The sequence below is a fragment of the Sycon ciliatum genome, chromosome 2 (assembly GCF_964019385.1).
Source record: "Sycon ciliatum chromosome 2, ocSycCili1.1, whole genome shotgun sequence".
Classification (NCBI taxonomy): Eukaryota; Metazoa; Porifera; class Calcarea; order Leucosolenida; family Sycettidae; genus Sycon; species Sycon ciliatum.
In genome coordinates this window covers 37,047,147-37,070,278 of record NC_088644.1, presented here as the reverse complement: position 1 = coordinate 37,070,278, position 23,132 = coordinate 37,047,147, and the positions used below count along the sequence as shown (strand labels likewise).

General features: G+C 48.9%; 2 protein-coding genes across 2 annotated transcripts in view; one reads left to right on the top strand and one right to left on the bottom strand.

Annotated features, from left to right (window-relative positions):
• Positions 1–6: 6 nt before the first annotated feature.
• Positions 7–19,984, top strand: LOC135809911 (uncharacterized). The gene is made up of 10 exons (XM_065323357.1): positions 7–21; positions 574–649; positions 1,602–1,655; positions 2,997–3,262; positions 4,859–4,918; positions 5,761–5,872; positions 10,579–10,773; positions 16,524–16,646; positions 16,984–17,487; positions 18,450–19,984. The coding sequence occupies exons 4-10, from the start codon at positions 3,203–3,205 to the stop codon at positions 19,358–19,360; spliced, it is 1,965 nt and encodes a 654-aa protein (XP_065179429.1). The 5' UTR covers positions 7–21; positions 574–649; positions 1,602–1,655; positions 2,997–3,202; the 3' UTR covers positions 19,361–19,984.
• A 301-nt stretch (positions 19,985–20,285) lies between these two features.
• Positions 20,286–23,132, bottom strand: part of LOC135809910 (uncharacterized) — a 20,213-nt gene continuing 17,366 nt past the window's right edge. The window contains exons 12-14 of the mRNA XM_065323356.1: positions 23,080–23,132; positions 22,623–22,700; positions 20,286–22,044 (exon numbers count right to left, since the gene is read on the bottom strand). The exon at positions 23,080–23,132 is cut by the window's right edge and continues 202 nt beyond it. Coding sequence (XP_065179428.1) covers positions 21,164–22,044; positions 22,623–22,700; positions 23,080–23,132 — 1,012 coding nt within the window. The 3' untranslated portion in view covers positions 20,286–21,163. The remainder of the gene's footprint in view (positions 22,045–22,622; positions 22,701–23,079) is intronic.

Here is a 23,132-nt window from a genome sequence, read left to right as displayed (position 1 = left end):
TTTACAACACTATACTTGACGGTATGTCTTCAGGGAATGGCGGTGGCTGTGTTTCATTTGAGGAATTTGGTTTAGTATGAAATGTTCAGGCTTTCCTTCAGTACTTATGTTGGGAAGGCATGTTCAGAAGGCAGATTTCCAGGAGATGTTCTGCAAATAATGCAGGTTATACGTCATAGTCAGGTGGCTTTTACTCCGGAAACGTAATTGTTATATTTTCGCTAACCTGGGTTTGGCATTAAAACAACGCAACCCGTAACTTGGCTCTGTATTGCCAGGGGCATCACACCTGGTACGACCACACACTGAGTGACACCATGGTCGTACCACTTTTCGTCCAGGCTGGTCCGCCCAGAGTGCCCGTAGAGCACTGAAATGTGCCCTGTTGGCCGAAAAATCCGGTTCTTTTCTCGCGGGGAAACCCCGGACCCACGGTCATACCACTGCCCTGAGACCCCGCTGAGTTTTCATCTGCTGGCGTATCGCTAGTCGAGGTGAAAGAAGATGACAAAAAAATGATACTGCGTACTAAAGTTGCTTCTCTGTCTATTTTCTGCTTTGCATCCCTTTCAGATATTACCAGATCCTCTGCCCAGGGAGAGGAGCAGCGATGCAAGCGTATCTCTTACTGAAAAAATAGTTCTTCAAAGTAAGAAACATGTGTAGCTGCCTCTAGTGCCATCAGTTCTTGCTTGTTTGTTGCAGACTCCCATAGCCATAGTCGTCAGGATTGCATATTTAGACATGATGTTGCATGGGAATACATGTACAGACGTTCGAAGAGGTCAATTTTCTTTTATTCTTTTTTGACTTGTTACAACAGCCTCTTTGACGGGCAAGATTAAAAATTAAAAGCAACACAATGATGAGAAAACAAGAGGGGTAAACACAATCACTTTATCAAAGCTGTTGACTCACGCATACACACATACACACACACACACACACACACACACACACAGAGGATAACAATGATACTCAGTACCTAGACAAGAGGTCAATTTTCAGGATTTTCTGTACTGAAGCTTTTCATGGTGATCCTACTGAAAACTGCTTCCTGCATTTTTCGACTATGGTATATAAGGGTGCTGGTACTGTACTTGTTTTAATCTTCTAAATACATACATGTAACATGCAACCTGAGGAGAAGTTGGGATATACTTGGCCATTACAGTGGGACTCTTCTTATCTGCGCTGGTTGGGACCGGTCCGTGACTAGGAATTTCCCGTGACTCAGGTTTGCCATACGTATTGCATGCAAGTAAACACGTGTGCGCGTGTGTGCATGGTTGTGCGTGTGTGTGGGTGTTTGTGTTTGCATGGGTGTGTGTGTGTGTGTGTGTGTGTGTGTGTGTGTGTGTGTGTGTGTGTGTGTGTGTGTGCATGGGTGGGTGTGCTTGCGCATGCGCGTGTGTGTGTGTGTGTGTGAAGAGTTTTTAAAAGTTTAAAAGTTGCTGCTGCTTTTACAACTTGTTTGTATGTGGCGTCCCGTTCCATCCCTCGACACTTTGAGTGAAGATGATTTGAAGGCAAAGGTGTGCATGCTTGTAATTTTAACAACGGCATATCTCATTGTATTTGTGTGCTTGTCCTGTGTCCAGGCTGTCATGTGTCAGGTTGTTATTCCGACTGGTGCAGTACCGAGCATTGTTGTCGTAAGTTTCAAAGGCGCTCAACAATGCTACATAATCAACTAACTTTCTTGCCAAACACGATATTGCTGGGGGGGGGGGCTGTGTTTTGTTTTGAGCGCATTGAAGATTTTATGAATTTCTCTGTATGCTGCATGCCTATTTTGTGCTTGGGCAATGCTCTTTTGCATTTGCAAATGATGAGTGTGAATGCGCAGACATTGGAAAATGTCAGTAGATCAAGGCATAGGAAGGCTGGTTGCTCCCCACATTGGTGCTTGGGCTTTTCCCGCAGACCCGACTTTATACTTGACTTCCAACTTCCTTATAAAAGATATCACCGAGGTCGCTACCACTATTTCGTAAATCTAGGCATTTTGCATAGATATGCAATGGCAGATCGTTCCCAATAAACTTTTGATTATGAGTTTGTGATAGGATAACAGCCTGTATGTTCACAATCATGGCTAGGCACTGCAAAATATAGATTGTGCTGGATACATCGGCAGGGTTTGCTAGAGGAAACCTAGACCAAGCTGCTGATGATGCTAGGTTTTGAAACTGTAGTCGAGAGCAGAGCAACTAGTCTGCGTGAAGTACATATGGCCGTAGTGTAATATATGCATCCGTTCGGCCTGGTCGTGGTAGCCGTCTGCTAAAGCACTGCTCTTAACTTAATCTATCTAGATAATCATTTGCCTTCTCACCGCCGGTCATATCATCCTCGTTGGCTTTGCCATGTCGGCTCCACAAGAGCCAGAGCCTATTCTTTCATCACCCACGATAGCAGTGCCGGGGAGACCGCATCAGTATCAGTGTCAATGAAATCAGTGACACCAGTGGATGGTAGTGACAAAAGTAACAACCGAGCCAGAATTTTGCTGTACATGCAGGAAGACCTGCCTTCGCCCCGGCAAACTCAAGCCCCACGAACCGTTCCGCCTATTGCGGCCGAATTAGTCCTTTTGCTATCATTGCCTTTTGGCAATGGGAAAGTCCAAGGCCCAAGATGTGTGGGTGAGTGGGTTGTGTATGTGAGGATTAGTCCAAGGTTCAAGGTGTGTGGGTGAGGATGAGTGTTTTGTAGTAGGCAGTCATCAAAATGGTATCAGTCTTCTAGAACATTCAAATATTTCAAATATTCTCTACATCGTTAGTGTCTACTGTCTGTGTATGTGCTGTATTGTGTATGTCTACTGTCTGTGTGTGCTCTGTTGTGCCGGTATGTCTACTGTTTGTATGTGCTGTGCGTGCTCTGTTGTGTGTGTCTATTGTCCGCTGTGTTTGCTGTGTTGTGGGCGTCTACTGTCTGTGTGTGCTCTGTTGTGTGTGTCTACTGTCCGCTGTGTTTGCTGTGTTTTGTAGTTTCGGAGCAGGACAAGCCTCGCATTGGACATTTCCTATGTGAATACCGCAATACCAGCAGTGTGCAATGCAACCATAGCATACCACAGAATGGATCCAACCCTGATCTCACAACCTACATCCTTTCCGTCACGTCAGCTAGCAGCAGCAAGCCACTCAATGATACAGTGCCTTTGTGGGTCTCTTATCATGACATCACCTTGACCATGTCCAGGCAAAGCGTCTATGACAAGGGAACAGTGATGGACCCGCAACTCCCTATACCGGTCAGTTTAATTACTTGGTCCGCGTGAGCGATATTGTCGCTTATCTTTCAGCTTTGTTTATATGTCGCCAAAGCTCACTCGGCAGCCCATTTCATCCCAATTTTGGTTAGTAAGTTAGTTTACTAGTACCTGAAAGGTCTAGCTACAGTTCGAGTGGATTTCGAGAGCGACGGGTGGGTGATTCTGATTGATACAGCGCCGAATCTAAATAGATTATCTTGTTACGCTGTGCAGGCAAGAGCAGCGCAAGCTACAAGAAAGTAATCGGCTACTCAGAATCAGCTCCATTATGCTGAACGGCCGAGATCGCTCACCTTAGGGATCGCTCGTCAAGCTGAGATCTCAGCTACCTTACCTCCAACTCAACGCTCGGAGTATCCAGCGTGTCGTGGAGATTTGCAAGTACTGTACGCGTCATCGTCGTTCAAAATAAATCTTGCAAAGAACGGCGTCTGATTTGAACCACACAGGCTGTCGTACTGCCCACGCGAAGTCCTATAGAGAAGGCGACCGTCCCGATCGACTTCTGTTTAGAAAATAGCCAGGCAGCGGAGAGGAAGAGAGATGAGCTTGCAAAAGCAAGAGAGTCGAACCCGAGCAAAACTATTTGTCACCAACGTCGAGAGCAGCGACGAAGAGGACCGAAAAAAGTAGGAACCCTTCCTTGGACAATAAATTCCTTACATCTAGTTGTCATTCTATACCTAACCGTCCATCGTACCAAGTTTTATCACTTCAAGTGCACGCGTTCATGTCCAAAGTCTAAGTTCAAATTGTCGAAAGATAAGCGACAATATTGCTGACGCGGACCAAGTATCATTGTTGTGCTAATTGTCGCAGCTGATTGGTGCACTGTAGCCGCATGCAACTTGATCTGTGCCATGCTGCCAAGGACAAGGGGTTTAATGGAGGGAAGAGGAAAAAACACCTCGTTGAGTCACAATATCATCTAAATATTGCAAGGCCAAAAAGTGAGAAATAGAGAGAAAAATGGGAGACATGTTGTACTGCATGCATCTCCTTGGACTGCTCAAAAGGGGTTAGAAAAAAACAGAGATTTCAATACAGAAGTATCTTTTTTTAAAGTTCGTTTAAATTGATCTTCAAGCGATTATCATCAGGAAGAGCCACCGCAAGCAATGGCTGCTACGCAGGGGAAATACACCTAGGGTGGTAAGAGAGAAGTATTAACTAACACACATGCACTCCACACCATCTCACCCCTTCCAGTATGATTTTACCATCATTCCCACTCTCCTGCCTATTCATTTCCAACGTGTCTGGTCCCACGTGTCTGGCCACCCTCCATCAATTCTGAAGCCAGTGTTCTTGTTTTAGCACGCCGAAATCTGCACTCTTTGCTAAGCCGATATCCATGCTATTGTCAGGTGAACAGGCATAGTGGTGGCCTGCGGATGTGAAGGCTAGTTTGTATGTTTCTGAACATTCAAGCGATGTCAACGTGGATCCTATTATTTATATTTGTCATCATCCCTTCCATCCACACCGAGAACACCCTGAATGGCTAACTGATGCCCTGTTGTGTGTGTGTGTGTGGGTGCGTGCGCGTGTGCGTGCTGTTCCGTTCTATTCCAGGCCTGGGTGCGTAGTGTTGTCATTTCAGGTCTGCCGCAAGATCAGGAGTTCATAATTCGTGTACGTACAGAGTGGAGGCGCGGTGGCGCTGTTCCCGTGCAGTTGAAATATTCCACCTGGTGTGTTAGGATTCCTACAGGACAGTCTCACAGTCGTTGGAGGCAGTCTGCTAATGTCTCTGTGCAATAGTTAGAATGCGAGTTCGAATTGAAGCCTGGACTTGAAGCGCCTCCTGGCCTATTTCCATTTTCAAATGGGATGGTCCCATTGTCCCGGTGACTGGACATCCCTATGGAGTGAATGACAGGGAGCAGGCCTGAGAGCTGAATCACAGTGAGCATGCTAGCTGATTGAGATTGGCACGCTGATAGGCTGTAAACACGACGGTACAGTCAGTCCTCGCTTATCCGGTTCTCTTTTATCCGGATCCCTCACCATCCGGAAGAAAATCGTTGGTTACCGAAGTTTACAGCATATCTCATGCATACATACAGTATGCGTGTTCGATTATGCGGTTCCCTTGCCTATCCGGATATTTTGTGGGAAACGGATGTGTGCGGTTATGCGAGGTCTGATTGTACTCCTGAAACATTTCGACCCGTGCATTGGAAACAAATTTTTTCAATTTTTCAAGAAAGATTGTCTGCAGCTATATGTACATCTGTGTCTTGGTCTTGAGTGTGTTATGTTACCATGGGTACAGAAAAATCAGTAAAACAGACATTCAAGCAAACTTTTTTACGCAATGAAAAGAGTAAGTTTAACACTCAGTACAAAGACTGTTTTGTTAACGAATATTTTATGAGCAGCAGCATTCGAGAGTGGTGATGGGTGATGATTGAAATGATTTTAACAGTTGAAAATTGTTTACATACGCTGTTTTTTGTCTTCGGTATGTTCAGCTTGAGGCCTTTGTTCAGTTGCAAGGGTGTAGCAGAAATGCAGTCAATCTCCATCGTGTCTTTAATGAGACGATTCAAAAAAGCCCAGTATTCTGTCCCAGCGCACACAGAGGTAATGTCAGATTTGACTTGACAGTGATATGAGGCCTGCGGCACATTGTCATGTTCTTTGAGGCTGTGCGTCCTGTGCTCCACGTGTGTGTGTGTGTGTGCACGCGTGTGTGTGTGTGTGTGTGTGTGCGTGCGTGCGTGCGTGCGTGCGTGTGTGTGTGTGTGCGTGCGTGTGTGTGTGTGTGTGTGTGCGCAATTATTACGTTTGAGAGTTGATGTCGCTGGCCTACAGGAGACTCACTGGTTTGGCGAGGGTGTATATCCAGTCGAGGGAGCTGTTGTGCTGGCCTCAGGACGACCAGTCCCTCGCGATGACAATAATGCTGGCGAAATTTCTTTCCGTCGTGGCGAAGGTGTTTGTATTGTTTTGAACGGCGACGCGATCGAAGCGTGGCGTGCTGGCGGCTGTCAATGGACAGCCCACGGATCACGTTTGGTGTCAGCTCGACTACTATTTACTCTCCAGGACGGTGACAGCGTCTGGGTGACAGTGATGAGTGCGTATGCTCCAACTTTCAGTAGCTCGAAGACCCTGAAGGAGTCCTTCTATGGCGCCCTTCAACAAGCTATCACTGGCGTCCCAGCAACTGAACAGTACATTCTACTGGGAGATTTCAACGCGCGTGTGGGTACACGTTTACATGCTGACGATGACTGGAGTTACGTGCGTGGCCCGTTTGGACATGGAGTGGCAAATTCTTCTGGACAGGAGCTGATGAGTTTCTTGCTCACAAATGAGGCAATGATTTGTAATACTTGGTTCCAGAAAGAATACGACACACGATGGACTTGGCAACACCCCCGCACCAAAACACAGCATTGCATTGACTACGTCATTATTCCAAGAAATCACTGGCAACGATGTTTGGACTCACAGGTTATACACAGTGCTGAGTGTGGTACGGACCACGCAATGGTCGCCATGCGCTACCGGATCGGTTTTATTCAAAGACACCGTAGACCAACTAAACATGGAGTGCCGAGGTTTGATGTCTCCAAGTTCCGTGATACACTGGCTCGGGGAAGAAACGTAGACTGCGAGTTGATCCGGGAATATCAGACCAAGACGGAGACAGTATTGAATGGGAAGTTATCATCACCCATCACCACTACTGGGGAGCATTGGCATGTTCTCCGTGACACGCTTACTGAAGCGGCAGGGGATGTCCTCGGCCGTAGCAAACGCAGGCAACCAGACTGGTACGTGGACAGCCGGGAAATCATCCAACCTCTACTTGCCAGACGGAACGAGTTGTACTCCCGATGGATCAAGACTGGCCAGTCCAACAATCCAGTACTGGTAGAATTCCGGAGGGCTCGAGGAGAGGCCCGCGCCGCTGTGCGAAGGGCGAAAAATGACTGGTTCGTGGCCAAGGCAGCGGAGTTGGAACAGTCACGTTTCAGCTCAGCCCACGTATGGTCTTGTATTCACGATATGCAGGCCGCACGGCAAGGCTTGCGCAGTAAGGCAACTGTGCCTATACGTGATCTGAACAACAACATATGCAAGTCTCGAGCAGAGCAGGGTACGCAGTGGCGACGGCACTTTGCCAACATACTTAATGTCGCGTCCGTGTTTGACCCAGAGGAGATTGATCAGCTAGAGGCCAGGGATCCAGTCCCAGAGCTCGATGACCTGCCAACTGCTGAGGAGCTACAGCGAGCTATAAGCAAACTACGCAATGGAAAGGCGGCCGGTGAGTCAGGCATCCTACCGGAGATGATCAAGTACAGTGGCCAGAGGTTCAGTGAGTCTCTGTTGGAACTCCTCCATCGCGTCTGGAATGATGGCACAGTACCGCAGGAATGGGTCGACTGTAATCTTATACCCATTCCCAAGAAAGGCGACCTGAGTCGCTGCGATAATTGGCGAGGCATTTCCCTCTTGGATGTTGCCGGTAAAGTACTTGCCCGCATTGTGCAGACTCGCCTGCAATCTATGGCTGAGTCCTTCTTACCAGACACTCAGTGTGGTTTTCGACGAGGGCGATCCTGTACGGATATGATATTTGTGGTCCGCCAGATGGTGGAGAAGGCATTTGAACATCGAGGGAAAGCTTTCCTCCTGTTCATCGACCTCCGCAAGGCTTATGACTCTGTCAGTCGGGATTGCCTGTGGCGCGTACTGGAGAAAGCTGGTGTTCCTCCCCGTCTCCTATCCATTGTTCAGTCCTTCCACACCTCTATGCAGGCTACAATTTGCGTTGATGGTGATAGACTCGATCCATTTGCTGTGAGGAATGGCCTCCGTCAAGGTTGCTCCATGGCTCCCACATTATTTAACATCTTCATGTGGGCAGTCTTCCAACGGTGGTATGCCCGCGTCGCAGATATCCCCGGAGCTGGTGTTCCGATTCATACTAATGCAAGGCAACGTCTGTTCTTCCGACGACACCGCACAGACACTAGACGTTCCATCCTTGACTGCCAATTTGCAGATGACTCTGCCCTGATGGCCACGCGTCGGGAGGCAATAGAGACTTGCCTAACGGCATTTGTTGAGGTGGCAGGTGCATTCGGTCTCAAAGTTAACCTAGAGAAAACCAAGCTCATGGTCACCGGTCATCATGTTACTGAAGAGGATGTGCGCCCGCTGATGTTGAATGGCCATGCGGTGGAGGTGGTCTCTGAGTTTCGCTACCTCGGAACTAATATCCACGCTGATGGCCGCTGCTCCCGGGATATCGAGTCCAGGATAGCTGCTGCATCACGTGCCTTTGGCGTTCTGAGTCGCCCAGTGTTTCGGGATAACAATCTAACGCTGGCCACCAAGCGAACAGTGTTTGAGGCGTGTGTGCTGAGCTTGCTGCTGTATGCGTCTGAGTGCTGGGTACCACTCCAAGCCGATATTGCCAAGCTGTCATCTTTTTACATGAGATGCCTCCGCACCATCATGGGTGTGTCACGCTCTGACGTCTGGGACTTCCACATCAGCAACACCACCATCCTGGAGCAGTGGAATGATGCCAGACCCCTGCCCATCAAGGACCGGATTGTGCAACGCCGTTTGGAATGGTTTGGCCACGTTATGCGCATGGATATGGAACGGACACCCCGGGTTGTTCTGTTCGGCTGCCGACCGGAGACCCGACCTGCATGCGGCCCACGAAAGCGCTGGCGAGACGCTCTGCGTCCGGATCTACAGCGATGTGACGTACAGGACTCTTGGCCAGAAGATACCCAGTCACGACCAGGGTGGAGGAACATCTACCGTGAGCTGGAACCAGCTTCGTCACCAGTGCGTAGTGTGCAATGTCTTGTCTGCCGACGCGTATTTGGCAGGCCTTCGGACAAGCGCCGTCACAAGTGCTTGGATGAAAGGGCCAAGCCCATAGCAGAGCAGCGCGGTGCAGTGCAATGTCCCCAATGTCAACGGTGGCTACGCAGCCGTGGTGGGCTATCGCGGCATAAATGCACACCCCATGATCCTCAGCCCCGTGAAGACCATCCCCAAGCTATTGCAAGGGACTGTTGCGCAGCTCACTGCCCCGCATGTGACCGCTGTTTCGCCAGACCGTCTGACAGATCACGACACAAATGCCACCGTAGTGCGCATCGCCCGACTGCAGCAACACGATTGACATTTGAATGGTCCTGCCCCGGCTGTGGCCGCCGTTTTCGCCGCGGGAGCGACCTCACCCGACACAGATGCCAGCGGCCTCCCTCCTCCCCGGTTCTCTCTTAAGGAGAGCCACGTGGCCCTTGTGGCAGTGCTGAACAGGAACAGGAACAGGAACAGGTGTGTGTGTGTGTGTGCGTGTGTGTGTGTGTGTGTTACACATTTAAGTCTTAATCCAGAATGGTGTGAACTTGACTACACATTCATCGTGATACCCAGTCTAATGAACACCCACATTTTCAACTTATCCTACCCCAAAGTTATGGACAAAGCATGCGACATGAAGAAGATCTAGGCACACGTACGTTGTTGATGTACTTCCTTCGCGTCATTACAATTGTCGCTTCCGAGAGCGATTTTTCAATTATATTTTGTCCACTCGAAGCAAAGAAATCAGCTAGAGGCAGAGCCTTGTCGACAGACTAAGCTTGAGTTTGTGGCGTCCAACTTCGCTGCACATGTCGCTGAAGTCGACGTCTTCACCAGAGTTTTGAGGCTGACCCTTCAGTACTCAATAAGATGCTGAACAAGACACGCGTTCAAATTCAGGTCATGAAACTTCAAGCGGTCCATTCCCCCAGGTTGAAGTACACCGTAACGACCTTCCAGCAGGGTAGAGGGGGGGGGGGGGTAAGCAGCTTCTTTTCTTGACGAGCGTTTCGCTGATTTTGTTGGTGTTTTCAGACCTGCTACCTTCGCAGCAACATGCGCCACATGTAGCGCTTTTTAAAGGAATTTTAGAACACTTTGTTCTTGCCATCGTCAACTTCAGCATTTCGAATTCACGGAAGATACCAGGATTCTTATACCCGAGCTTGCAGTCTTGACAAATGCTCGCACAAACGATGTAGGCCAGTGCGAACTCCAGAAAAAGATACGCTCCCTGGGGCGAAATAGTGCGGAGCGTGATGAATTTGTTTTGTTTGGTGCAGAAGAGAGCTGCAAGACCACTACGGCTTCCGTAACAAGTAGACATGGCGTAGGAAGAGTCGTACCAATGTTTGAACACACCAATATGATTCCCCCTTTTTTCCTTAGAAAATGGTATTAATTGATTTCTCTTTGGTACGGTCTGTGTTCTTATGTAGGCGAGAAAGCAGTTTGGTCTGACTGGACTCCATGCGCACCATGCCAGACACACCCGCAAACACGGCAATTGCTTACCTACACTTGTCTAGGATATCCGGACTGGCCTTCAAATTTGACTCAGCAATGTTCATGTGTTAACAGTACACAACACCCTACTAACCTGACCCTGTGCCCAGGCTTCACGGATCAAACAGGTATTCATGGTGTTTCTGCGTTTTCTTGCTGTGGTTGTCCCCACATTTGTTTGTTCCACGGTGAGGCGCACGTGTGTGTGAGTGTGTATGTGTGTGTGTATATGAGTGGTGTGTATGTGTGTGTGTGGGTGTGGGTGTATGTGTGTATGTGTGTGTGTATGTATGTGTGTGGTGTGTGTGTGTGTGTGTGTGTGTGTGTGTGTGTGTGTGTGTGTGTGTGTGTGTGTCCCATATGGTGCAGTGGTATGTGCAGCGATTTCCAATCGAGAGGTTGCGGGTTCGATTCCCGACGATTATGGTCACACACTTCTTTCTTCTCTTTCTCAGACTCCTCCTGACTTTTCTTTCATTCTCCTGGGTGGTTACCAATAGCCAGTGCATGCCGGAGTATGTGGTGTGATGTGTGTGCGGAAAATATATGAAAAAGACCAAAAGGTAGGGATTCACTGGCCAGAAAAAGCAACTTCAGAGCTGTGTGGTGTAGACCAGGCTGAATAGTGGCGGTCAATTCTTCAGCCTTGCAAGCTGTTGAATGGTGCAATCCCAGCACAAGCTGCTATGGCTTCTGCTGTAGCATCGTTATCATCGCCTCCGGCGATGGGCGTCCAATGGTGTGTGTGTGTATGTGTGTGTGGCGCGAGGCAATTGCAAAGACTCCGGATGATCTCGTGGAGTGCAACAACAACAAAGTCACCTGCAAGGTTTGCAACCGATCATTCACTGCTCGTGGGATTCACCGTCACAAGTGCTCTGCTGTACGGTCCTTACCTGTTGCCCAGCAGCCTGGGGCTCGTCACTGTGGAGTTTGTGACCGCTGGTTTCAAAGCGCTGGTGGTTTTGCAGTTCATCGTTGTGTGGAGCGTCAGACATCGGACGAAATACCAGCTGTTTCAACGAGATGCAGCCTGAATTTGGACTGCTGCCAGCACCATTGCTCGACCTGTGATCGCTGCATGAAGAGTCAGGCTGGTTTTAACCGCCATAATTGTACTCGAGGCAAACGACTGCGAAAGGACCAGAGGACTAATCTGCCCATTCAATGCAGCCTATGTAGCGAACGATTCTCCCACCCGCAGGACCTCACCCGCCACCGAAGACAGAAACACTAGCTGTGTGTAGAACGGTCCCCTTTCAACTCAATTACTCTCCTTGTTTCTTTCCTTTCTCGCTGTTGTCTCCCGCTTCTGGGAGCGACATAGTCATTTTGTGGCAGTTGTACATACAGTACATTTCAAAACTATAGACGCGTACTTAGGCACAAACCGTTATGCCAGCATCTATACCACATAAAATCTGTGATCACTTTGTGCATAAATTTTTCCAAATTGGGCGTCTGTTATCCAATCCTTTAGAAACTATATGAGAGTAATTGTGGAGCGGTCCTGAGCAATATTCCGAAAACTATTCTCAAAAAGTTCCAGCCAAATTTGAAATATTTCAAAAACCCTACGCGTCTATAGTTTTGAAATGCACTGTAGTAGTAGTAGTGTGTGTGTGTGTGTGTGTGTGTGTGTGTGTGTGTGTGTGTGTGTGTGTGTGTGTGTGTGTGTGTGTGTGTGTGTGTGTGTGTGTGTGTGTGTGTGTGTGTGTGTGTGTGTGTGTGTGTGTGTGTGTGTGTGTGTGTGTGTGTGTGTGTGTGTGTGTGTGTGCCTTGCGAAAGCCTCAGCTGTGTTCGGAGCCCTCAAAGCTCATGCTTTTGATAACAAGACCCTGTCGCTTCGCAGCAAGAGTCGTGTCTATGAGGCTGGCATCCTCACGACCCCCTTGTATGGTGCGGAGACGTGGACCACCAAGGCAGGCCACCTCAAGAAGCTAAACACGTTTCACCATCAGTGTGTTCGGTCCATCGTGGGTATTGGCCGTCGTCAACAGTGGGATGATCGGATCTCAACGGCCACATTAGCGGCTACATTCGGTGTTGACCCTGACATCACCAGCATCATCCGTCGCCACCGGCTTCGTTGGCTGGGTCATGTCGGCAGGATGGACAACTCGCGCGCACCAAAGCAATTGCTGTTCGGCGAAATGCCTGCCCCCGTCCTCGTCACAGCCCGAAGAAAAGGTGGCGAGATGTGGTGTCGACTGACCTGGCGGACCTCGGCGTAACCACCTGGCTTGAGAGTTGCCAAGATCGTCCCGGCTGGAGACGAGTTGCGAGTAGCACTCAAACGCCACGGCCCGCTCCTGGTCCACTTCTCTGTGTCTGTGGACGCCTGTTTCGTCAACCAGGAGACCTGAAACGACATGCCAAGTTCTGCGCTCGTGTTCTCACTTGAACTTTCCGACATTCGCTATCATTGCGTACGCAATGGGCAAGATCAAGGTCAAGGTGTGTGTGTGTGTGTGTCGCGATGCTGCGTGGAGGGATCTGGCAGCGTTGAGCATCGACGAATGGTACGACTTGGCCGAGGATAGGCGGGAATGGCGGGTCGCTTACAATGTTCTGTCCCCGTGGCGCCCGAACCCGTTTGTGAGCCCCTGCGGATACCTTGTGCCGAGTGTGGTTGTCTCTTCTCCAGGAGTGGTTTGCCTTGTCATAAATGCCTCGATGAGCGCTGCAAACCTGCATCGGAATAGAGAGGTAGCCGACAATGTTCTTCCTGAGAGCGCTGGTTCCGCAGTGCCGGAGGTTTTGCGGTCCACAAGTGCCCCAACTCCCGGACTCTCCCCGCGACATCGTCTCAGGCTCCGTGCCGGGCGGCGGTGTCTACCATTGCTGCTCAGGCGACTCCTCCGCCGCCGCGTGTGCGGCTCGCCCTCTCATGCTGCAAGGCCCACTGTGGGGCCTGTGGTCGGTGCTGCCGCTCTACTCGTGGATTCCAAATCCATAGCTGCCAAAGATGGCTCTCTCGTCGTGCCGATTGAACATGGTCCCTGATCTCTCGGCAGACTGCCGACTTTCTGCCGTCTCTCGTCGCTTCCAAGTTGTCGGCCTCTCAAGGGGATACATGACCGTAATGGCAGTGTTTATCAGGACCAGGTGTGTGTGTGTGTGTGTGTGTGTGTGCTGGAGCTGACAGAGTGTCAGTTTGCTGATGATTCCGCTCTTGTGGCCGCGACACGCCAGGCCGCAGTTTCAGCCTTGGAGGTATTTGTGGATGTATGCAGCGATTTTGGCCTCACCGTCAGTGCCACCAAAACCAAGTTCATGGTCTCTGGCCCCAACATCTCTAACGACGATCTAGAGCCGCTCGCGATTCGAACTATGGAGATTGCCCATGTGTCGTCTTTTCGTTACCTTGGATCCAACATACACAGCAACGGCCGATGTCATGATGATGTCACATCCCGGATTGCACAAGCTGCCAAAGCGTTTGGCGCTCTGAAGAAATCGATATTCCACGATGTAACACTGACAATATCCATCAAACGGTCAGTGTACAATGCTTGTGTGCTGTCGACTCTGCTCTATGGGTCCGAATGCTGGGTACCGCTACAGGCTGATGTTCATGCGTTGTCTGTCTTTCATCTCCGTTGTGTCCGCACCATTCTGGGCATCAGTCGTCAAGATGTATGGAATGACAGGATAACTAATGTTGAAGTTCTGGAGCGCTGGGGAGATACCTTGGACATGGAGTGTCGTCTCAGCAGACGTCGCCTTGAGTGGCTTGGTCATGTGGCAAGGATGGAGGATGAGCGCATCCCGAAGGCTCTACTGTTCGGTTCGTTTCCAAACAAGAGACCTGCCCATGGTCCGCGGAAAAGGTGGCGAGACTGTGTTCGGAGTGACGTCAAACCACTTGACGACTGGTATGAAGTGGCCACCTCTTCTCGCTCCAAATGGCGCCAGGCTTACCGTTGTCTGCCAGACAAGCAGAACAGACCTCGACCATCACCGGTTGTGTGCCAAACTTGTCACCGCTCCTTCAGTCGTGTAAGTGACAGGAAGCGACACAAGTGTACAGCTACGCGTGCCCTACCCGTAAGCCAACAGCCAGGAAGCTGTCACTGCGATCAGTGCGACAGATGGTTCCGGAGCAAGGGTGGATTTGCCCGACACAAGTGCTCGCCACCAACATCACCAGCAGAGGCATCTTCTGACACACTTGAGTCACCGGTTACAAACAATATGTCCTGCGAACGCTGCAGTTTCCACTGCGCCCGCTGCAACCGCTGTGTGCTATCGCGCCAAGGCATGAAACGTCACAAGTGCAGCCGTGGCTCGGCCAGAGCAACCAACACAGACCGTAGCTCCTTCTGTATCGTTTGCAATTGCGGTCGGCGTTTCAGTAGACCACAGGACCTATCCCGTCATCGCCCCTACTGTTCCGAACCTGCTCAACCCCCCATGGGGTCCGCATAGCCAGAATATGGCAGCGCGTCCAAGGTCCAAGGTCCAAGGTGTGTGTGTGTGTGTGTGTGTGTGTGTGTGTGTGTGTGTGTGTGTGTGTGTGTGTGTGTGTGTGTGTGTGTGTGTGTGTGTGTGCAGGTGTGTGTGTGTGTGTGCAGGTGTGTGTAGGAGTGTGTATAAGAGTATGTGTAGGAGTGTGCAGGTGTGTGTGCAGGTGTGTGTGTGCAGGTGTGTGTGCAGGTGTGTGTGCAGGTGTGTGTGCAGGTGTGTGTGCAGGTGTGTGTGCAGGTGTGTGTGCAGGTGTGTGCAGGTGTGTGTGTGTGTGTGTGTGTGTGTGTGTGTGTGTGTGTGTGTGTGTGTGTGTGTGTGTGTGTGTGTGTGTGTGTGTGTGTGTGTGTGTGGTACAAGCATGTGAGTGAGAAAGAGCAGCTATTTATGGTCAGGTGTCTGGGTTGTAACTTTGTAAAACGAGAATTGTTGACGGTCTAAACGCTAAGATAGAGAAAGAAGTATGTTTTGCTAAGCCTTGTTCTGGAGTGAGCGTTTGCATTCCTAGAGTCACCCTGCACTATATACCGTTTTTAACTATGCTTGTTTGTTGGCACATGCACTATATTCGTTCTGAGCAGGAACCGGAGGTTTTTCCTCTGGTGAGAAGGCAGCCTCGGAATTGCCTGTGCTCTAAACGAATTCAAATAAAAGAAACAAACAATGTCGTGCTCCCACAGTCGTACAACACCACGCATGTACTGTAGCATTCCCTTCAAAGTTCATCATAACCTGCGCGCATCAATCATGATCCACAGCAAGAAGGCAGCAATACCTGTACATTATGGTGAAGTAAAATACAGATAACATCATACAGATAACATCACATAAATAGAAGTCCCACTTCCTTGCATCAAACTTCAAGGGCAAAAGAGGTAAACAACTTTCTAGGAGACACAACATAAGTAGAAGGGGTTGCCACATCTAATCGAGTATGGGTTTTTTTTACGCAAGTCGTTATATTGAAAGCACGCGATGGAGACGTGGAAATAGACTGGAAATAGACTGGAAATAGACTGGAAATAGACTGGAAATAGACTGGAAATAGACTGGAAATAGACTGGAAATAGACTGGTGCGAATCAAACTGGACAGTGACCGTTACCCGGTGAAGTACGATAGTACAAGTACAATTTTGTGTGTTCATCGCTGTACATAACTGTACATTACTATAATGGCTTTGAATGCACTAGAAAAGTCCAAACATTTCCTGTATTGCTGACGCCTTTGCAGCCATCAATTCACACTACGAGCATTATCATTATGTAGTCGCCAGGCTCGCAATTTTGTTTGGAAATGATTGCACGCCAGCAAAATGGAAGCGGCTCTTGGAACTGAGATAAGTTCGTTTTGTTCTTCATACGAAGGTTTTATGCGTGTACTGGCATCCTCCATCTTTCTTTTCTGCACAGAGATGCCGGGCTGTGTCAAACAGGTGGACAACACGGGATGGCAGACTCCCGTATTCGTTTACCTCCCTGTAGCTGCTCTGGCTCTGGCTATAGTAACTGTTGTCTGCTGCTGCCTGTTTAGAGGTATGTACCATCAGAGCAGTAGGGTATTCCTATCAGGCTATAGTGTGGAGAGGTATGTACCATCAGAGCAGTAGGTAGGGTATTCCTATAGTGTGGAGAGGTATGGACCTTTAGAGCAGTAGCAACATTTACTTTATAAAACTATAACACAGACAACTTTAAAAATTTTGTAACTAATCTAAACAATTATGTCGGTGGAATAGAAGTTAACCGTCTCTGAAACGGTGAGAGTGGAGCAGACTAGATTCGGTCTTTGTGTGGATACACTAGATTCGGTCTTTGTGTGGATACACTCATACCTTGACCTCATGTACTTGTTGATCTTGTCCTTGTGCAGCACGCAAGCAACCCCTCGCTATTGCCTCCTGCAAAGATCAGATCGTAACTTCTATGGGCAGAACTGTGTATCTGACGTACATCTACCACCCCTCCATGAAGAACGTGAAGGCCTTCAAGTCAGAGGCGAACAAAGCCATCGTCAAGCGAATGAGCCATGAGTGTGTGTGGCAATGGAATGTCTCGGAAATCCCCATCGTCTTTGCATCGGAAGACCTGGTTAAGCCCTATATACAGCTGCTACCGCAGAGTGACAAAATAGACCGTCAGCACCTGTATGAATACTTACTTGCTTGTCGGCAAGCGCCAGACGCACCCAGCGATGTGCTGGTCATACTGGATCATGATCAAGATGAAATGGGACCCAAGTGCCAGGAGCTCTTCTTGGACGATGACAAACACCCGGACATCTTCTGGCTGGACTACGAAAACAAACGTGCACCTGGTGCAGATGTGATCAACCATTTTACAACAAAACTACTTGAGCTCCAGCCCTCAGATAAACGTAAGCATGTGATCAAAGAAGCGTCGTAAAGCTACTTCTTTCTATCTGCCTTCCTCTTTGCTTCAACAGCTGAGGGTGTTGAAACGGCCTCTTTCCCTTTTGTCTATTCCTCCCTCCCATCCTCTTTCTGCACCATGCTTGGGCCTACCTTCCGACCTCTTCTACCCTCCCAGTGTTTCTCTGTTTTCCTACCCTCTACCCTCCCCCTCCTGTTTCTCTCTGCCAGGCAGAGGATGCCAGTAGTCCAGCTAGTAAATGTACAGTACTTGGTACCGTAGTGAAATCGGTGTATTCATAGATTACTACAGTCCATTCATTGAAAAGATGATCTCTGGCTCTGGTGAGCTCCCGCACCGGGGTTTTTTGGGGGTTTTTTGTACACGTTTCAGTGCAGCGAATTTTGGAACTTTAAAAAGGATACAAAACGATGCCTGAACTGGGATTCGAACCACACTACATTTATAATATTGCATATACCCTTGCGTGTTGAGTCGAGCGACCTGGACTTATGTGGCTTTTCCCAATCCAGTGCTTTTGGGGCAAAAGCAAGATTGCACGGGTTTGCATACAGGGCAGGTCAAGAAACACCGTTCCGCTTCCCTGGGACGCCACCACTCCTTCATCAGGCGTCAGACGAAGCTCCTAAACGGCGGGGGAGTATAGAACAGATCCACCAACCAGGTTTTGGGCCAAAACCTGGCCGAAATCCTATTCTTGTTACCGCTTGCATTTTCTCGAAATGGACTTCAGAAACAAGTTTGGAAGACCATTCCATACAAAATTTTCAACATTTGACTCATTTATGGCCAAAAGCAAGACTATCATCTTTTTATGAATGGACTGTAGTGTGAGGTGACTGCAGTCAACCTAGTTTTCAGCACACATCTTTAGACTCAGTATTGGACTCAGTATTGCAAATTCGTGTTGAAACTGTTTGCTTTCTTGCTTTGCTTGGCCCACAGCTACCTACCAAATGCGCATCCAATCTGACTATCTATTGACGGAAGTGATGATCAAGCCCACAGCGGTCATTGGCAACTTTCTTGTAACATTTCATGGAGATAAATGGTCAGTTGACGGGCAGGAGTACCATGGCAGACTCATGGAGTTTGCGGATGCCACCTTGGCAAAACGCCTGGAGGGATTGTCAGAAGAAGTGCAGGGAAGGGCCTCGATGCGCCTGAGACCGCTGGACATATTCTTAGTGCCAGTCAGTCCTGGCTGCAGAGAAGCATGGAGCCAACCTCCTGCACTGATGCGCTGCTATAGAAAGAATCCCGAACGTCTTTGTATCACAGTAATCATTCACCCGAAAGATTCCTGCCAAGAAGTACTCACATGTCAAGATATCCGTGATCTAGGGCTGAGTCTGACGATTGGGTACGAAGGTGATACGTGGCCTCCTCAGCATAGTGAACATGCAGATGATCTGGCAGAGTCGATATACGATGCTATTGCTGGGTTCATATCAAGTAACCAAGCACAGTATTGTATTTCCAGCGCAGACATCAGCATTCAAGATGCTCAAAGTACTCGCTTGCCCCATGAGCAATTGCCACTATCACGCCCTGGCGATGGATGCCATCTACCACCTGGTGCTTCTGTACCTGTCCCTGTTCCTGCTCCTGATGATGATGAGGAGGAAGAAGATGCTGCTGCTGCTCCTGCTGCTGCTGCTGCTGCTGTTGCTGCTGCTGCTGCTGATGATGATGATGAGGCTGTTCCAAATGATGATGATGATGGGGAAGAAGAAGCTGATTCAGCTGCTGACCCTGGACAGAGGTCAGTTGGGAGTGGCTGCAACTCTAGCAGTGCAACGTCACGTACGGATACGCATGTGGACACAAACTCAGAATTTGGTACCAGCGTGTAACGATGCTGACTCTGGATCCCTGGCCATATTTTCTTGTTGAAGGGCAGTCCTCCCTGCGCGTCAGTGAACAGTTTTCTTCCTGAGAGCAGCGTCACAGTCTGCCTCGCCTGTCAATCATAGCATACAGGCAGCACAAAGGCGTTATGATGGCAGTATGATGGCACCATGATGGCAGCATTACGATAGTGTGAGCTGTCCATTGGTGTGCCTCGACTTGCGTGCACACTTTGTCAAGTCTGTCCCAGGCGTGTAGCCCTGAAATCACAATATGTGGAAGCAAAGCAGCCACCAGGCTAGGCTAGACCTGGTCTCCAAAATGCCCGCAAAGCGGGATGGAAGGTTCTGAAAGGTGCATACAGTCAGTGCGTGAATTGCTTGTAAAGCAGTACTACACCCATACACCTGGTATTGGTGTACTTGTCCTAATGATCGCAATGCCTGGCTCCTTGACCCATGTTAAAAATCAGATTTTATAGTTTTTCTTCAGACTTTTCCCGTTTGCATTTTTTTCCTCAAACCAATGAAGTGCACCTGGTGTTGTATCTGAAGCTGATTCTGGGTTCTGCTGCCCACATGAACATACTAGTCAAAATTATTTTGAAATATACTGCAGGATCATTGCAATTGGCATAATTATATTGCATCATTTAAATTATTCATCACATTCCGCCTTGATTTTAGCGCAATATCAAGTTGAAATTTGTGGCGTGTTCATTGCTCAGAAGATGCTGAGCATACTCCATAATACACCAGGACCACCGCTGCACCACATTGCATCGGTCGGGCAAGTCAAGTTGTTGGCAAAAGGTCATAAAGAGGAATTTTTGAAATTCAAGTCCAACTCCCGACCCTAGTCTCAGATGTGCACCCTGCGGTAGGCTGTGCGGACACCATGAATGCAGGCTGACAGAAGAGCCGCCGCGCATTGTGTGTTGTTATATCACTTCGTGTCTTCACCATTCACAAAGATACGGTGCTCAAATGATATACATTTTCACATAGACATTGTGTGATACTGAATAACATGTGGACCACTCGACATTAGGGTGTGGTTGTTCGCAGTGCCAACTAAAGAGAAATCGGATCGCACCACAAGTGAGGAGTCACTGATACTGCTCAACTGCTAACTATCATCGCAATAGTCTGTCATTCAGGCGCACAGGCTGCACACCACCTGCCATAATGCCTGTGCGGTCAACAACGAAGGGGCCGGCATCAGTGGTAGGTGGCCATTGTTTGAGACAGGCTATTGCTGAGGATAGACTGTGGCAAAGCCAGTGCTACTAGAACACTAGAATAGTAGTATGATGGTAGTGATGATGGTAGCGATGGCACAAGTGAAGGTTAGCCGTACGGTGGTGAAGGTGATGGTGCAGGTGGTGGTAGTGGCAGAGGGGTCTGGGCGGAATATGACCATTCAGTCTCGGCAGTGATGAAGACAAGTTGATGCTGGATTACTCTGTCCTGGCGTAGGCTATTGACCGGTGGTGCCTGGCCTGCCTTCACATTACTGCTTAGATATATTTATATATGTTTGTAGTCATCGGGTGGAGTACATGTATGTGGAGAGGAGCAGTTTCACCAACGTTTCAAGGGAATGGGGGGGCATTGCACCTTCAGATTGAAGTGGAAATTTGTGAACTTGGATTCGTGGCAATTTGGGGAGGTCGGGGAGGCAGTGGTCTCATCAAGTCTAGTAAATTTAGCGTTAATTGTGAGATTTCATCATAGATTCTCAAGCCTTCAAGTGCTCTTCGCAAAATGCCTAACAGTAAATATGTGTTTCTTCCAATCTAGCCTGGGCTACCTACTACCAGCAAGGACAATGGGACAATGTTGTTGCTGCTGCTGCTGCTGCTGCTCAGCATACTTTTCTGCTGCTGCTGCTACTGCTGCTACTGCTGATGCTGGGGCAGGGTCAGCCTCCGGGTAGCTCTCGGCTGATGTCGTGGAAACCGTGGACTGGCCGGTTGACTGACTGCCTATGCTGGTCGTGTCCGTGTTGGTCGATGAGTGGCGCTTCTGGGCGGCGGCAGGGCCCTGAAAGCGGCGCGGGCCTGGCGTATGTTCAACGCCATACAAGCGGCACAGCAACTCTAGAGCATCTTGACATTGGTCAGTCTCGGTGATGCAGTATACCTTGGAATTTGTGAACGGGTCGGGAATGTGCTGCCAGAAGGAGAAACCATCCAGGTGTTCATCGACAAGTACTACAGGAATGATCCCTTTGTTGCGACGCCCATTCCGCATCAACTGACCATTGATGAGCATTGTCTCCAGGTACTGGCGTTTCTTCAGGTCGCTCTCAAAGTCCTCGCTGAGAATGCTACGCAGGTCATCCGGTCCCTGCGTCCCGGGGTTCTGCGTCCAGGCCTGGTTGTAGGAGACCGAGCAGATGCTGATGACATAGTCACACATCGCCACCTTGCTCTGAATCCAGCCGGCAATGTCCTCAGCTACCTCGTTCTTGAACCACTGGTCAATGATGACGTTGATGTTCTTCAGGTGCAACCAGTAACAGAAGTTCAGAATGGCTTCCAGCTCGTCCTGCCGCCGACTGTAGCTTATGTAGACGGTGGGTGGCTCTCGATCCATAAGAGCCATATCACTGTAGTCGCTGGCATCGGGTGGGCAATGCAATCGCCGAAGAATTGTTGGCGAGTCGTTGAAGCTACTATTCTCCACTGCAGCAATGACAGAAAACAAGACAAGGACAAAGTAGTTGCATGCATTTGTTCTAAATGTGTGTTGCATGCATTCGTTCTCAGTCTATATAATTCTGTCATTACGATCCTGTCATCATGGCTGTGCCATTATGATTCTGTCATTATGGTTATGACATCATGGTTATGTCATCGTGGTAACAGCATGTGTACTGTCTTACAGCCGCGCCCATGCACACATCTTCTCGTCAGTGTCCTCAGTTCACTATTCACTATGGCCGCGTGTCTCTTTTGGAACCCGTCCATAAACTCAGAGTATTCCTGAATGACAGTTCAACGGTGGTGCCTGAGATAGAGGAATGTATCGATCACAACCTCGGCACTACAACTGTGACACATCCACAACATGATGCTACTACCTTACATCTCGAAGTGTAGGGTGGTGCAGGCTATGCATTGCCACCCATCCATGCAAGAATACTATCGCCAGCACACACGGGACGTGTACAACCCGAGTCTGAACTTTGCTGCTGCCAACTGTGAACTGATCTACTAGCGATACTATTGTGTTGAGTATACTGTTCAAGCCTTTTTCTTACCGGCTGATGGCAACATCTCCTGGTGGTTTGGACTCATGCCCTGATCACCAAGACTGACTTCGTCTGGATTATAGCGATCTGAAAACAAAAACAGCAAGAGCGACTGCAATAGGTTAAGTTGCACTAGAATGAAATGGGCAGGGTACCTGGACTCTAAGCAAATAGGATATTGCAGTGCTCATGTCAAAGCCATCTTTTGTGGCCTCCATCATTATTCATCTCCGCCTTTTTCTGCTTCGCTTTAGTGACCTGGTGATGTTGCAGGCAGAATTCCGTCCAGTGGACTCACTACCGGGTAGTTTAAATATTGAAGAACTGAAAGATCATGGAAATGTTTATCATAAGCATTGAGCTGTCAAACACTCATGGTACATTTATATGCAGTTTTAATATAATGAGGCAATGCTATACAATGCTATACAATGCTATACAATGCTATACAAACACTTCAACCTACTTTTGGTCGGATTATGGTAGCGCTGCTTTCCAGGCGTGGAGCTGAGCTTTTGT